The sequence below is a fragment of the Microtus pennsylvanicus genome, chromosome 19, assembly GCF_037038515.1.
Source record: "Microtus pennsylvanicus isolate mMicPen1 chromosome 19, mMicPen1.hap1, whole genome shotgun sequence".
Classification (NCBI taxonomy): Eukaryota; Metazoa; Chordata; class Mammalia; order Rodentia; family Cricetidae; genus Microtus; species Microtus pennsylvanicus.
Genome location: NC_134597.1, coordinates 34,047,325 through 34,063,398, shown reverse-complemented (window position 1 = coordinate 34,063,398; position 16,074 = coordinate 34,047,325). Strand labels below are relative to the sequence as shown.

The window sequence follows — 16,074 nt, the reverse complement described above, 5'->3', positions numbered from 1 at the left end:
ACTGTGAAAACCAGGCCTCAGATTAGGCTTTGCTCCCTAAAGCTTTTGAGAAAAAAGAACTATTAAAAAGACAATTTGCCTGACTCCCAAAGACACTGTTAGACTCTCAGCAATTCAGTTTAGATGTCAGGACTTCGCTACTTTCCTTATCTGCTCCATCCTGCACTACCTACCACTCCAGGCAGTCAGGAAAGGACCTGAGTCTACTTCCTTGTTTTACTTACACACCACCATTCAGTTACCACAGGACACATGCTCATTGTCAGCACGCATACTTAAAGGAAACCATCAGTGCAAATCTTCCCTCCCTTCACGAAAGGGACTTACAATGCAAAAGCAGAAAAACTGTATGGGTCAGAGATGCCATCTCCGTATCAGCTCCAATGACATTAAGTACTCACCTCCACCCTGACTTTGGGAATTCCTATTAGATTAGGAAGGCACCACAACACAATTGGGAAACACCCCAATTCTCTGAAAGGCTGGATACTCCCTCCCAATAACGTGAAGTTTCAAACTACCAAATTTGCAAAGTCGACTGTCATACATGTGGATCTCTGTCCTAGGCTCTATCACCTACAAAGGTTAGCATTCCATAGTGACAACCTACTGGACTTTGTTTCCACTTTCGGCAAAGAGGGTGTGACTCAAACTACTGGTCTGTCCCAGCGGGATAAATCCAATTGGAATCTTACTGAAGGTAGCCTGGTAGAACAAAAAGAAGAGAAAGTTGTACTGTTATAGTCAGAAAATTAGGTTTAACAGAGAGGCATCTGTGTGTCCTCTATGTCAAAGCAATTGGCCTGTGTCTTCCTCCTCATCTCCATGCCCCCTCCCTATGCCAGTGAGCAAGTACTCGAAGTGAGCATTTTCTAAAACAAAGCAGTCCATGAAAACACAATGATGCAGAATTTAGAAGATATCCTTGGGTGCTCAGTACTTGCAATTATTAGTATGAAACTGGGCTAAGACAGCGACAGTCTTACAGCTACTGGATCAATTAAGCAGTGTGAGAGTTGCTAAGCTATCACACTTCGTAAGACATATACAGACAAAATTCAACTAAAATATCTACTATTTCTACAGTGATGAGTGACCAGTGACAGGGGGCACTGTTTCATAAGCTATATCAAATACAAATGAGGCAAAGAATAAGTCAAATAGCTGTCAGTTAATGACATACTAGGTGATTTAACTAAATGTCACATATGTAACAGATACTTAAAGATTCTTAAAGACTATTTTCAATAAATTTCTAACAAAATCCTATAAGCCCACAACCCAGATTTAAGAATATTTATCGTTTTGTTTCTGATGTTTTATGAAATAAATTGGATCTCAAAATTAAAATAAATAAATAAATAGGCAGAGAGACAGATGAAATCCTTTGAGATTCTGTTCTCCTGTCTGCTCTTTGAGGAAATCATTATGCTAGGTTGGTATGACTTTCCCAACTACATTACTTTTTTCTTACTACATACTTATGCCACAAATAACATGCAGTGGCGGTACTGTTTCCTGCATTCTGAAACCATGCAGAAACATACTCCAGAATCTTACTCTGTAGTTACCATTTCTAAGATCTAAAGATGTAGATACTCATACATCTAGATCATTCCTGTGTATGCATACACGTCTTTCTGTGCACAGGTGTGTGGGTGGTGCTGAGGATGCACAAAGAGGCCAGAGGGCAACTTCCCGGCCTGCTCCCTGGGTACTGTCCACATTTGTCTTAGACAAGTCTCACCCATGGCTTGAAACGTGCAAATTCGGCTCTCCTGGCCGGCCAGCACCCAGTTACCAGCAGCACCACCGACTACAACCAACTGATTTTATATGGATCCTGGGGAACAAACTCAGGTTCCCGTGCTCACCCTTAACTAAATAAGCCTAATCCATTCATTTCAGTGCTATCTAGTTCCTCTTAGATGAACACATCACTATTAATTTATGAAAGAATTCGTTAAAGAAAAGATTCTACAGGAAATTTTTCTATAATACAGACTATTGTTAAAAGGTACTGGGTACTCTAGATTACCAACACAGCAAGTCCACCATGGGTTCATGAGAGTGACCTATGACAGAGGAGCCAGTATTGCTTCATCTGCTCAAAAACCCAATCCCATCACAACTGCACTGGACTGAAACTATAGCACAAGAGTTGAGCATGGTGGTCTGTGCCTGGAATCCCAGAGACTCCAGAGACTGAGGGAGGAGAATCACAAGTTCAAGGCCAACCTGGGCAACTTATCAGGACCATGTTTCAAAATAAAAACTAAATAAATAAAGAGCTGGAGGTGTAGCTCAGTGGTCCAGTGCTTACACAGCATTCACAAAGCCCTGGATTCAATCCGCAGTATAGCATATATTTGCATGTGTATATTGATATATACATACATATAAATACATACATTATTTTATACATTATATAAACATAATGCATAAATATAAATATGTATGCATGAATCATGAGGAGCAAAAGACAAAAAAATGACAGCAAGCAAAACGTAAATTTATGGTTACAAGCTCACCTCATCTGTCCTTCGAAGGACTCCAGTAACAACCTATGAGTGCAAAAAAATTATTATAAACAACATGCATTTCCTTTATCATAACAAAATTAGATTCAAATTTCAAGGACCACAAACTTACTTGTTTTCTTCCAGAAACAATGTTAAATGATGTCCTAGATCTTAAAAACACATCAATTTCTCAAATATGATCAAGGCTAAATTGGATTTTATTTTTAACCTAGAAGTAATAATAAAAACTAAGATAAATTATAGAAATTCCATATTACATTAGGAAAACTGTGTTTCAAGGTCTACAAAACATAGTTTTACCAATGTTTATATTGTAGGTTCAATAGAAATCTGAGCTCTTTTCAATTATACAGAAAAGTCTATGTTACCCCTTTGAGATACATAGATAAAACGATGCCTTATTATATTCAGAAATCTATACTCGAGTGTTTCTTCCTAACGGCTATAAAGACAAGGGGCTAAACAAGTAGCATTAAACACTTCTTTATTTTATTTATTCCACCTTTGAGACAGGATCTCATTAGGTAGTCTAGACACACAGCATTCCTCCAGCCTCAGCCTCCTGGGTTCCTGGAAGCAGGTGCGAGCAGTCATCCCTACCCAATTCTTTCTCTAGCCAATGTCTACTTTAATGTGTAAGAGCGCACCAAATATACAAAATACTGTCTTTCTTTAAAATTATTTTGTAAAAATAAAGGTTGACACATCTCATCCCTTTATCTTGTCCCACCCAGCTTACTGGGTTTCAGTATTAAATGGGCTGTCAGTGGTCTACCTCATCCATACAGAACTCTTCACATCTCATCAGTAAGCTATAAAAACTGCAAGATCGTTAGCACAGACTTTTAAAAAAGGTTACTGAGGTTCAAATGACAGCCAAATAAAAAACAGGACAGTCTCTGCTGTTCCTTTCTGATCCCTTACAATGATGAAGCAACCAAAGAGAGTTCAGTCAAAGGCAACCATAATGTAGTGAGGGTGTACAGTACAGTATCTGGTAAAACTGATGAACCTGCATTAAAATTACAATCTAAACTTTATTGTTTAGATAGGTGTTCACGCCGTGCCGTACACATTACAGGTTTCAATAAACAGGTAATGACACCTAGACATCAGTATCATCTCCACAGTATTTTCATTGCCCTAAAAGGCCGGTGTGCTGACTGCTCATCCTCCCCTTCTCCTGACTTCAGGAAACCTCTTCACCTTTCTACTCTTTCTACACTTGCATGGCCACCAGTCAAACAGTGGAACTGTAAACTATGTCTTTTCATGCTTTCTTTCACTTAGTAATAAACACTATGATTCCTCCAAGTCTTGTCATAACAATAATTCTTTTTTTTCCCATGCTAAATAATCCATTACTTGGATATGCAACTCTACTTACCCGTTGACTAATTAAAAGGCACCTTTATTTCTTCCAAGTTTTGTCAATTATAAATAAAAACACTATAAACATCCAAGTGCAATTTTTTATTTGTATGTACAATAGCTGTGAACTCCTCTGGATAACTTCCAATGAGCACAATTGCTGGACTACAGGGAAAGAGTATGTTCAGTTTTCTAGGAAACCATTCATTTTCCATTTTGGTTATCTTAGATTTGGGTTATTCTAATATGTAAAGTGATTAAACCATTCGGCATTCCCACCATAAATGAATGACAGTCCCTACTCCACTACCCTTATCAGCATTCAGTATTGCCTGTGTTCTGGCTGCTGGCCACTCTAATAGGTGTAACATCTGACTAAGGGTAAGTGATATTAATATTAGAACAAAGACAGGGCTAGGGATAAAGCTCAGGAGTGCGAGCTTGCCCAGCATATAAGAGGTGTGTTCTCTAGCACTGGCTGCCAAACAACCAACTTTAAAAGCGACAGAAAAATAGAGAGACGCATACATGTGACCAAGCAGCACCTCGTCCTATAAATGCAGTACTAAGAGTTAGCTTTCTACACAACAGGGGTGATGTGAGTGGGCAGAGAGGTGTTTTCTTGAGAGACTCTGTCTTCTGAGGAGACCTTGTCCTCAGTGAACCCACGAGGCCATCACAGAGCTGCTGTGCACCAGGATGCACAACATAACAGGTTCAGCCCATCCGTACCCATTCTGCCCCCTGGCTCAGTCAACGTCTGAGATCTAATCTTGCTGTGTAGTCCAAGATTAACTGCAACTCAAGATCTCCCACTTCATCCCAAGTGCTTACATTTATAGAGCCTTGTTTGTTTTATTTAATTTTGTCAAACAAAATTTATCGCATATAATCCCTTCTTTTTGCTGGGAGGAAGGTTTACCAAAGGCAAGGAAGGAAAAGTACGGGAGCAAAGCTTAGGGCTGTATTAGCTGTGAGCAACAGCCCTAAAATAATGAACTCCAACAGTTTCCTTAATTCTTGTTGCCACTGTTCTAGAACTTAATTTTTATTTTTATCCCCTTAAAAATGTTCCTGGATGGGGAGGGGAGGATCCTACCTCCTGCAGTGTCCCATCTCCTCCAGCAACGATGATCACATCTGTGTTTTCCATCAGTTCCAAGAGCTTCTTGGCCTGTCCCTCATAATCTGTCTGAAATGTAAAAGAACGCTTTGGTAAATCTGTCACTGTAGGAACACAAATTCAAAGGATAAAAAGATGAGATACGCTGTCTAAAGTTTAAATTGACTCTAATTTTATGACAACAACTAGGTATGGATTTTTATACTTTTATACTTTCTGAGTCAGGGTTATACTTCAGAAACTATTTACTCAGCTCCTTATTTTAAAAATAAATTCAAGCCCAATAACTTGTTTCAGTGATACAGCTAGCCAGCCAGCGGGGTCATTTCCAGTCCAGTGTGGCTTCTGTGACACTGGTGACAGGAAGTCAAGTGCACATGCAAATGGGGAAGCAGATGTAATGGAAAGAGCACAGACTGCAGAGCCCAAGAGACCCACAGCAAATCTAGGCTCTGCTTCTTTTCAGCTGAATGGGCTTAAACTCACTGGATCTTAATTTCCTCATCAATGAATTTCCATGCATCAAGGGAGGGGTAACCATGGCTTCCTGCACTATTGCTGCACAGCACAATCTAAGGCAGCTAGAAAAGTGTTTGCAACTGGAACTCTGCTAAGGAGATGGAGATCGGTATTTTTTTTTGTTTGCTATGATATTACATAAAAATGCAGGTGTGTTTTCAAGTCCTCACAGAAGAGCACTTCACCTTCCCATTTTTAAGAATGCTCATCTCAGATACACGCATACATGTAAATGTACATTTCAGCCACCACCAGGAGTGCATTGATATGTACGGCCCTGAAGACAAATGCTAAGAGATTAAAGGGCATAAAGCCAGTGAAATAGAAATATTACCTCCAATCCGAAACACACTAGACACACCAGGAGGCCAAACCTAAATACTGAACATCAGACGGGATAAAACACCTGTAGTATATTTTGAACTATCTGGGCTTTGTGCCCTGTTCTAGCAGATAGCTCTGAAGATACAGAAGATCTCCGGTACTCACAGGAAGCGCCCCTCACACCCCAGACTATGTGCTACAGAGGTAGTTTTGGGAGGATCCCTGGGTGGCTTGGGGATGGGAGCTGGCCACCAGAGAGCAGCAGATGATTTAAGGGTTAAACTGTGAGCTCCTCACCCTGACGTCCAGGGAAGAGAGAGGAGCCCAGGTGAGCTTGTTCATCAGGGCTCAATGATTTCATCTGTGGTGTTTGAAAAAAAATGGCCTTCAAAAGGGGTGGCACTATTAGGAAGTGTGGCTTGTTGGAGGAAATGCCACTGCCGGGTGGGCTTTGAGGCCTTTTTCTCAAGCCTCACTCAGTGTGACAGTCAGTCTACTTCCTGTTGCTCTGAGTCAAGATGTGGGACTCTCAGCTCCATGTCTCCTGTGCCGCCATGCTTCCCTTCATGATCATAAAGGACACAACCTCTGAAAGTGTAAGTGAGCCACCCTCAACTAATGTTTCTTTATAAGAGTTGCCTTGGTCACTGTGTCTCCTCACAGCAATAGTAAACCCTAGACTTCATCCATGAGCTCCACATAGGAACTCCTACATGTACATTTATGTCAAGAGAAATTATGCACAAACAGTAAAATGTTAGTACTCTGGGCGAAGTAGATAAATATATATGTTTTGTTTTTGTAACTTGTTTTGCATATCCAAAATTTTTTCCAAATAAAAGTTAATATAAAAGATAAGAACTTAACCTTCCAAAGACTAATAGTTTCAATTAAACTATAAGAAGAAAATATTATTTCTACTAAAATTTAAATTTCTCTCTAATACCTATTTTCTGAATATGTGACACGAATAATATACTAGTTTTTATATATAATTGCTGAGTATCTTAAATTGTTTTATATTTTGTAATATAATTTGTAATATAAAACAAAAGGCCATAGGCCTTTGATATTAAGGAAATGTTAATGTCCTTCCTTATGAAAACATATATAGTCAAGTATTTAGAAATAAATGTGACAGTGTTTTATTTACATCAGAGAACGCAGCGACTCTGTGAGGATGGCTGGTGGAGACATGGGCCACACAACCGTCACCTCAACCTAACATGTGAGTGGGGCCATCAGAAGTATGTTCTACCCAATCCACTAAGGATTCCTGAGGAGACTAACAAGATCCTGATCAGGAAGTCAATATCTGAGCTAAGGCGCTGGGTCCTAATGCACAGCTAGCAGAGAAATGGGTTTACACATATATGCAGTTGGCAGGAGAGAGGGCTCAGTCACTAAGGGCTGAGGTCCACATGCAAAATCTACCAACATAACAAACGTTTATGGACCAAATTGTCTTTAAACTGTCTTGTGTTTATTCCTTGAGAATTAATCATCTGAAGACGTAAACATAAAAAGCAGACAAAACTGTCTATAGAAATGGGCAAATGCACAATCACGATACGAGATTTGCAACTCCCTGGCAGGATAGCTTAAAGTTGTTATTATCAATAAAAACAAAATAAAAAATTAAAAAGGGGGGGAGAAAAGTTTGCAGTACACAGTGAACAGACTAGGATGCAGGTCATAAACAGAACACAATTTATCAGTTGATATGAATTACTCTTAGGCATGCACAGAACACTCATAAAAACAGACACAAACACGAATCCCAATAAGCTTTAAGATCCTGAACTTATATAGAATATGTCTTTGACAACGATGCAGTTGATTCAGAAATCACTGACAAAATGATTCCCAGAAAAACTTAGGTCTAGAAATAAAATAGCTCATAGGCCAAATAAAAATCATGATGGAAACGAAAATATAGTTAGAAATGATAATGAAAGAACTGTGTCAGAGGTCATGGGACAAGGATACACGAATGAAGCAACAGAGTTTAGAGCTTTAAATACATATTGGGGGGGGGGATAAAATCAACCAATGAGAGCAACAAAACAGAGAACAGAAAAACTAAATACATACATACGTACAAACATAACTGAAGAAAATAATTTTTAAAGAAAGACAGAAATGAACCAACCTTGTCAGTGAGAAGATCAACAGGCAAACTGGGTCTAGAGCAGGAACTGACTAAACTGAAAACCATCTTGGGGACTACAGAGCAGGTGCAGCTAAGGTGGGGGGTGAAGTGGACACCACACAAGCTACAGAAAGTTAAGAGATGACAGGAGCACATTACGGACACCTGGATGACAACTGACTTGAAGACCAAGGAGGAGGAACGAATTCCCTGACGAACGTACACTGCCCAAGAGAAACAGAACTTCCGCACTGGCTGTGCTATTTGGAAAGCCATGCAGTGTCTCCCCTCAGCAAAGCTCCAGGCCCAGAGTTTACCCGAGAGTTTCATCAAATGATAAGGAACTACTATTGGTCTTACAGCATCACCCTCGGGCTCTCATCCCTAGACTGCGGCACATATAGATGCTCATGAAAATGGTTTCTCCTTTCTCCTGACCCCAAAGGCAAACAACTATAAGATCAAGCCTGACAAGTTACAAAAGAGAATTCAAAAGTGAACGGCCAGTTACAGGACATGACCTTCTAATGACCTTCTAATTGCTGAGAGACACTCAAAGTATAATTTAGAAATCGATTACTATCAGTCCAGTCAACACTCTAGGATGGAGAAGGAGGGGCTTAGGAGCTGTCACCACTAATTAAGGAGCTAGTGCTAACTGGTGGCTTCTCAGGAAGAAAGAGATAAGTTGTCATTAAGGGGTGGTCCCTGGTAGGTTCACTACACTCCAATGGACGGCAGCAAACAATCCACTATATTATTATTATTATTATTATTATTATTATTATTATTATTATTATTATTATTACTATTTTGGTTTTTTTCGAGAGAGGGTTTCTCTGTAGCTTTGGAGCCTGTCCTGGAATTAGCTCTTGTAGACCAGGCTTGCCTCGAACTTTTAGAGATCCGCCTGTCTCTGCCTCCCTAGTGCTGGGATTAAAGACTTGCGCCACCACCACCCAGCTACTGAATTATTTTTTTTAAAGATATAAAAAAGAAGGGATTGGGGATCTAGGAGGTACAATTGAGGAACAGATCTGAGATGAGGTGGGGAAGGAGTAGGGGATGAGAATTATCAAAATACATTATATGAAACTCTCAAAGAATTAATAAAATACTCTTAAAAACAGTACTTTATCAAGGAGGCATATATGCAAGTGTCTAGAGGGAAGAAATGGAAGGGGGAAATGATGCAATTATATTATAATTTCAAAAATAATTTAAGAAGAAATAAACCCAGGTTTGAAACACTGGAGGGGGCAGGGGCTGACGAGATGGCTCAGCAGTAAAGTGCACTTGCTGCTCTTCCCGCAGATCTGGTTTGAGTCCTAGCGTCCACATGGTGGCTCACAACTGTCTATAGCTCCAGTTCCAGGGAACACAACATCCTCTTCTGGCCTCTGTAGATACCAGGCGTGTGTGCAATGTACGTACACACAATTCTCTTTAATTATTTAAATATAGCAGAAAGCTGTTTTGGACTAAATGCTCACCCCACACATACATACATATGCCACCTGAAGTTCACCAAAATACCTTCTATAGATACAAGGTATATGTGCAATGCACAAAAATAGAAACAATTCTCCTTAATTAATTAAAAATAACAGAAAGGTGGTTTTGAATAAACGTACTCCCCCCACACACAAACACAAACGCCATTTGAAGTTCACCATAATGGAAACCTGAGACAGAACCTAAAATTTACAATTTCTCCTAAGTCATGTTGCCTACAATCTCAAAACTCTAATGATTTACTTTCTAAAATTCTCAGTCACAAATAATTCTTAAAAAGGAAGAAAATGTTTACCTGCTAATGGAACTATGAAGAAATTAAACCACTCAAAGTGTACGGCTTTGTACTTTGGGGAACACACTCTGACAACTAAGAGATAATTCCATCTGCTGCCTCTCAGATGGAAAGTGTAGGGTCCCCACACACCCACGTGAGCCCGAGCTCCACACACCCACGTGAGCCTGTGCTCCACACACCCACGTGAGCCTGTGCTCCACACACCCATGTGAGTTGTATTCCACACACCCATGTGAGTTGTATTCCACACACCCATGTGAGTTGTATTCCACACATCCATGTGAGTTGTATTCCACACACCCACGTGAGCCTGTGCTCCACACACCCATGTGAGTTATATTCCACACACCCATGTGAGTTGTATTCCACACACCCATGTGAGTTGTATTCCACACACCCATGTGAGTTGTATTCCACACACCCATGTGAGTTGTATTCCACACACCCATGTGAGTTGTATTCCACACACCCATGTGAGTTGTATTCCACACACCCATGTGAGTTGTATTCCACACACCCATGTGAGTTGTATTCCACACACCCATGTGAGTTGTATTCCACACACCCATGTGAGTTGTATTCCACACACCCATGTGAGTTGTATTCCACACACCCACGTGAGCCTGTGCTCCACACACTCATGTGAGTTATATTCCACACACCCATGTGAGCCTGTACTGAAATGAAAAGCAGACAAAGTCAGGAGAAAAGAAAACTTCTTTGAGTAATTAGTAAAACAAGACATAACATTGATTTTCTTCTTGTCTTAAATGAAAACATGACTTCTGTTTAGAAGGTAAGAGCAAAGGACACATGAGAAGTGGCCTTGTGCAAATAAAGACTTGAGAGTCATTCTCACCTTGACAACAGTCACATCCATGCCAGACAGGTGTAAAATTGGGGCAGCATTTTTCTCAAATAGAGCTCTGGCTTTGCTGTAGACAAAGAGGGGGAGAAAACCCACAATTATTTAATACACATTCTAAAGCTGAGAATAAAATTTAACCATGTGCCCTAGAGAACACAGACTTGATTTGTTCAAGAATAGGAAGTTCACAGTGAGTTACCATAGGTAGAAAAACAGATTGTCCCTTGTCTCATACAATCAGCTTGTACACATTTGGGATGCTACATTCTCTAGACAAACAACAGTCAAACAACAAAGCCTGACCCCCTCAGAACTCCCATGGCAGGCCCAGCAGAGGAAGAGAATGGACAGACACAGGGCTGGCCTGCAGACCTTAGGCTCTTAGGATAGATGACTAACAAGGATAACTAACAAGGAGCTGGTCTACATCTCCCGAGCACAGACACCATCTCTGTTCCTCAAGCACTTGATACATCTGTCCATCAACAGTGCTTTCAATGCATGATGAGGACAGCTTTCACACTGTCTTTAGCACAAGACAGGAAACTTGCAAAAACAGATACCAGTCCTTAGTAATTCTTGAATCCTCCAACTTCTAGAAGGGGATATTCAAAGGTATTTACTAAGTATCTGATGAATTAGTGTAAGAATGAATCTGAATAAATCCCCACATGTAGGCAGGTGAATTCTGAGGAAAGGCAAACATGATTGTGATATCGTACTGGCTGTAATATCTTACAGTTAGAGGAATCACTAAGCAGCCTTGGATGGCTTTGTGCATTTCTCATGAGCATCATTCCTTCAGTGCAATCTCGTCCAATCCAGGTCGAGATTCAGAAACGGTCTGGGGCTCATGGGCAGAAGTAGCAGAATGTCTCTTCGCACGAATGGTAGATTTGAAATCAAATAAATGTCAAAATGTATCAACTAGTTGGCCTGTCTTTTACCCTGGTATTTTCAACTATCACACACGCACACAGTATTAAAACATCTCACTACTACCTACATATTTACTTAGCTCTTTTCCTAAAACAGTTTCCTTAAAAACGAGTGATGTATACCTTACCTTTCTTAAGGATACTTGTATGAGAAATACAGAGGCAGCTAAGGAGGAGCACTTAAGGGCTGAACACAGAACAAATTCGCCATCTTTACTGAAAGCAAAACCACAAATTGCACACAAAAGGAAGATTATCAGCAACTTCAATGGAAGCTGAAAAGACTGCACAAGATTCCACAAGAACCATCAAGGCTCTAAGTGGGAACAAAAGCAAGTTCAATATTTGCCACCTTTCCTGGTGCCTGAATAATTATCAGAAGGAACATAAAAAGCTACATGGAAATGAGTCCCCTCTTTCCCCTCCACCCCTTCTGCACCATAACAAAAGGAGAAGCTGGGGACATTGTGAGGGATGCCTTCACTGCTGGAATGATAAGAACAGAACAGCGGGGAGTGGATCAGACCATCTCCTAAAAGCAGGACTCTGATGGTCTCAATCTGTCAGATCAATCACACCAAGTCTGTAGTCTCCATGAGCTCCAGAAAAAGGACTCGAACATTTGCTGTTCATTTACATCTTTACATGAGGTCACAGGTTCAGAAAACCTCTAAAATAAGCAAGGACTTTTCTCCTATTGAAAAACACATGTTACCAGCAAGAAATACATTATTCATTATATAATTAAGGGAGCACTAGCACCAGGCCTGAATAAAAACTTTATGTACTTACAGCAATTTCTAGACTCAGGCCGACACAAGATAATTCCTCTTTAATGTATTATTTATTAACACTAAACACACAGTTATCTTATTTCTTAAGGTTCTCCTGAAGTTTTAAACCAGTCCTACAGAACAAGATAGCTGCGCAATAAATTATACATTGTGTTAGTGCGTGGACATGATGACAAAAACCGTGCCATTAAATAGTAAAAGCTTTGAAACAAAAGGAGCTGGAGAGTTTCAGAGCAACCGTGTCCTACATGCATGTGGAGATCTACCTTGTTATAGGAAGAAATGCACTCAGGAAAGGCCATCTGTGGCAGCATCTTAACCTGCCTTTAGATAAAGTATTATACTTGCAAACAAGAATCTGCTTAACTTCAAAAATGTAAATCGGGGCTGGAGTGAAGGCCCAATAGCTAACGCTGCCTGAACAAGCTCAAGTGTGAAGACCTGGAGTTCTGATCTCAAAACTCACATAAGTGCCCAGTGGGTGTGATAGCAGCCAGGCCTCTGAAGACAGGGCTGGGATCCCCACAGCAGACATATTGGCAAGCTCTGAGTTTGACTGAGAGACTTTGCCTCAATGAATAAAGTGGAAGAGCAACTGAAGACAGTCCCTACCATCAACCTCAGGCCTCTATAAACATGTGCACACATGTGCCCACACATATGCATGCACACACACACATGAACACACGTATGTTTATGTTCATGTAGTTATATATAAGATGTAAGAGGGACCTAAATCATCTATAAAAAAATATGTTTGTTGGGCTGGAGAGATGGCTCGATGGTTAAGAGCACTGGCTGCTCTTCCAGAGATCCTGAGTTCAATTCCCAGCAACCACACGGTGGCTCACAACCATCTATAATGAGATGTGATGTCCTCTTCTGGCATAAAGTCAATAGAGCTGTCATATACATAAATAAATATATAAATACATCTTTAAAAATTAAATTTGTAAATATAAAATAATGTGGCCCAGGGAAAAAAACAAAACAGCAGAAAAAAGCCAAACAACAAAAATCCCACTTCTAAGGAAGGAAGAACTAACAATAGTCAATTCTATCTTAAGGAAACTGCCAAAACTCTGTCACCAGAAACTGAAGGTTTCTAAAGGACAAACACAACAGGCAGCTACCTTTAAAGGAAGTGAAGGGGCCGTGGAAGAAACCTTGGGAGAAGTGAGAGTGTGAGGTGGAGAACATTCTGAACCCAGCCAAACACTGGCAGCAGCAGACAGTCCCCAGGACTTTCTATAAACAATAACACTCAGAAGCACCATCCCACTTAACACAATAAAAAAGACATCTGTGTTCTACATACTAACTCTTACAGTCTGTGTTTGGTTTTGTGTCTCTTTTGTTGTTTAGTTTTATAGCTACGTAAACTGAGGATTTACGTGGCTGAGTCACTCAGAATATTCTAGAAGCAGAACAATACACGCACACACACACACACACACACACACACGAACGCGCGCGAGTGCACACACACACTGAGCTCTCTGCTTCCTTCACCAGGTCACAGTGACTGATGGACTGGGTATTTCAGCTGTGCTGTTTAAGGACCTAGCAATATGGTTTATTACTGATGTGAAACCTGGTATTTATGAAGAAGGGGAGAGGCCTGAACCAAGCCTAGCAGTAGTCTATTAAGCAAGGTTAATCTACTTAATCAGGCACAATTTACAGAATGGGTGCATACACCACTTAGTGTGGAGTCAAGCTCAAGCTTCCCCAAAAGATCATACATATCCCCCAAATTGACTTTGAGGCCCCTGCTCCTTTTTGCTCCACATTTTGCCTGGACATTTAAAACCTGACCCTAACTACTCATTACCAATGTCATGTGACTTCAATTTTATAGCATCCAACCTAATAAATATTCACAAATTACTCAAGACTCAGCACAACTGATCCAGACACTGGGAAAACAATAGGCATCATTTTTTTCCTCTTCAATTCTTTCATTCTATTTTATAAAATATAAATCTTAAATTGCTTTTTTCCAAAATGGTCAGTGTCTTTGTATTGATATTTCCAACCACCTAACTAACACTGTACACTTTCTTTTTTCTGTTCTGCATTTTCCCCTCACTTATAATCACTTTGATTCCTCCGCACCCTCTCCTCGCCTTCACAGTACCCCTCCATTACATCAAGTACACACGACCAAAAAAGACAGCATTGTAAACAAAAGCCCAGCTTTCCTCACACTGAATTCCCTCCGCACAATCTCTCTGTGCATCAGTTACTGAGGCACACGGTCATTCTTCTCCCTATCACTGCCCTATAGGCCACATCCTCGTTTGGGAATAATGAACATGCTGCTCCAGGACCAGCTGAGGATTCCCTTCTCTGGAAAGAGCACACTGTCCTCCTGAGCCCACAGTGCTCTTGGTCACCTCTGTACATCTCTGTCTATGGTGACAGCCTGACACAATTAGTAAAGCAGGGCAACAATCACTCCCAAGAGGATCACTCCCAAGAGGATCACTCCCAAGAGGATCATTCCCAAGAGGATCACTCCCAAGAGGATCACTCCCAAGAGGATCACTCCCAAGAGGATCACTCCCAAGAGGATCACTCCCAAGAGGATCACTCCCAAGAGGATCACTCCCAAGCTGACATAAAGCCTCGGTGTTTGTTGAAGGTCAGACCACCTATGGTTACTTCACAGGAACCTGCTACTTCCACTTTGAGAGTAACTCCTGTGGCTGTGGAGTATTGGTTCCAGTCATTCTGGTCCTACACAGCCTAACCACCTGCCTGTGTGGGGATTTTATCTTTTGTCTTTAGAAACACTGAGTACAGAAAGTCACAAGCTGAAATACCCTTTGCAGGCCGCAGGATTGAGAAAGACTGTGGCTTTCTTCACTTGTGCATTGGGAGGAATGAGCTGGTTGCCAAACACCTGAAAGGGAAAAGAGGAGTTTTCAATTAAATGCCCTTTATTCAGCCGAATAGCTGAATAATTATCATGTATTAATTATCACATACATTTTTTTCATCCCCAAAGAATTTTCTTCTGGCCAAAGAACAAAAGCTCATTCATGATCTCCATAACAGAACCATCACAGGCAACGTAACACAGGGACACAGCTATTCAGTGACAGTAAGCCATTTTACGTTAGGATAAAACCTTGCTTCACTTACCAGAGGCAGTGTCTTCTAGAAAATATTGCTGACTTTATTACAAGCATACAATGTGCAAGGCCACAGGCTATGAGAAGGGAAGTTTAACCCATGTGGCTTTAGTTTTCAGTGGACAATCCTTTCTCTTCCAGTTCATTACTGAAACTTATCTTCCCCACCCCTGTCAAATCTATGTTACCAGTGATTTTTCACATCTGCATACACAAAAGAAACCCATTACTCAAGCCTTTTCCACTCCACTGGTCTAAGGCTGAGTGGACTCAAGAAGCAGAGAAGTAAATGTGAGCATTCAAACCGGCAACAGGACGGCAGCTCCGACTGTGCTGTCTGGAGCGGAGAGCTGGGGAGAACGATAGGAAGAGCAGAAACGTGAGCTGGGCAGTGGTGGCGCATGCACTTGGAGGCAGAGGCAGGTGGATATCTGTGAGTTCAAGACCAGCGTAGTCTACAAACTGAGTTCCAGGACAGCCAGGCTGTTA

General features: G+C 40.8%; 1 protein-coding gene across 1 annotated transcript in view; it reads right to left on the bottom strand.

The window, feature by feature from the left end:
* LOC142838316 (acylglycerol kinase, mitochondrial) overlaps positions 1-16,074 on the bottom strand; it is an 80,266-nt gene that overhangs the window by 31,851 nt on the left and 32,341 nt on the right. Inside the window, exons 4-8 of the mRNA XM_075953681.1 lie at positions 15,274-15,353; positions 10,705-10,780; positions 5,014-5,106; positions 2,532-2,564; positions 611-705 (exon numbers count right to left, since the gene is read on the bottom strand). Coding sequence (XP_075809796.1) covers positions 611-705; positions 2,532-2,564; positions 5,014-5,106; positions 10,705-10,780; positions 15,274-15,353 — 377 coding nt within the window. The remainder of the gene's footprint in view (positions 1-610; positions 706-2,531; positions 2,565-5,013; positions 5,107-10,704; positions 10,781-15,273; positions 15,354-16,074) is intronic.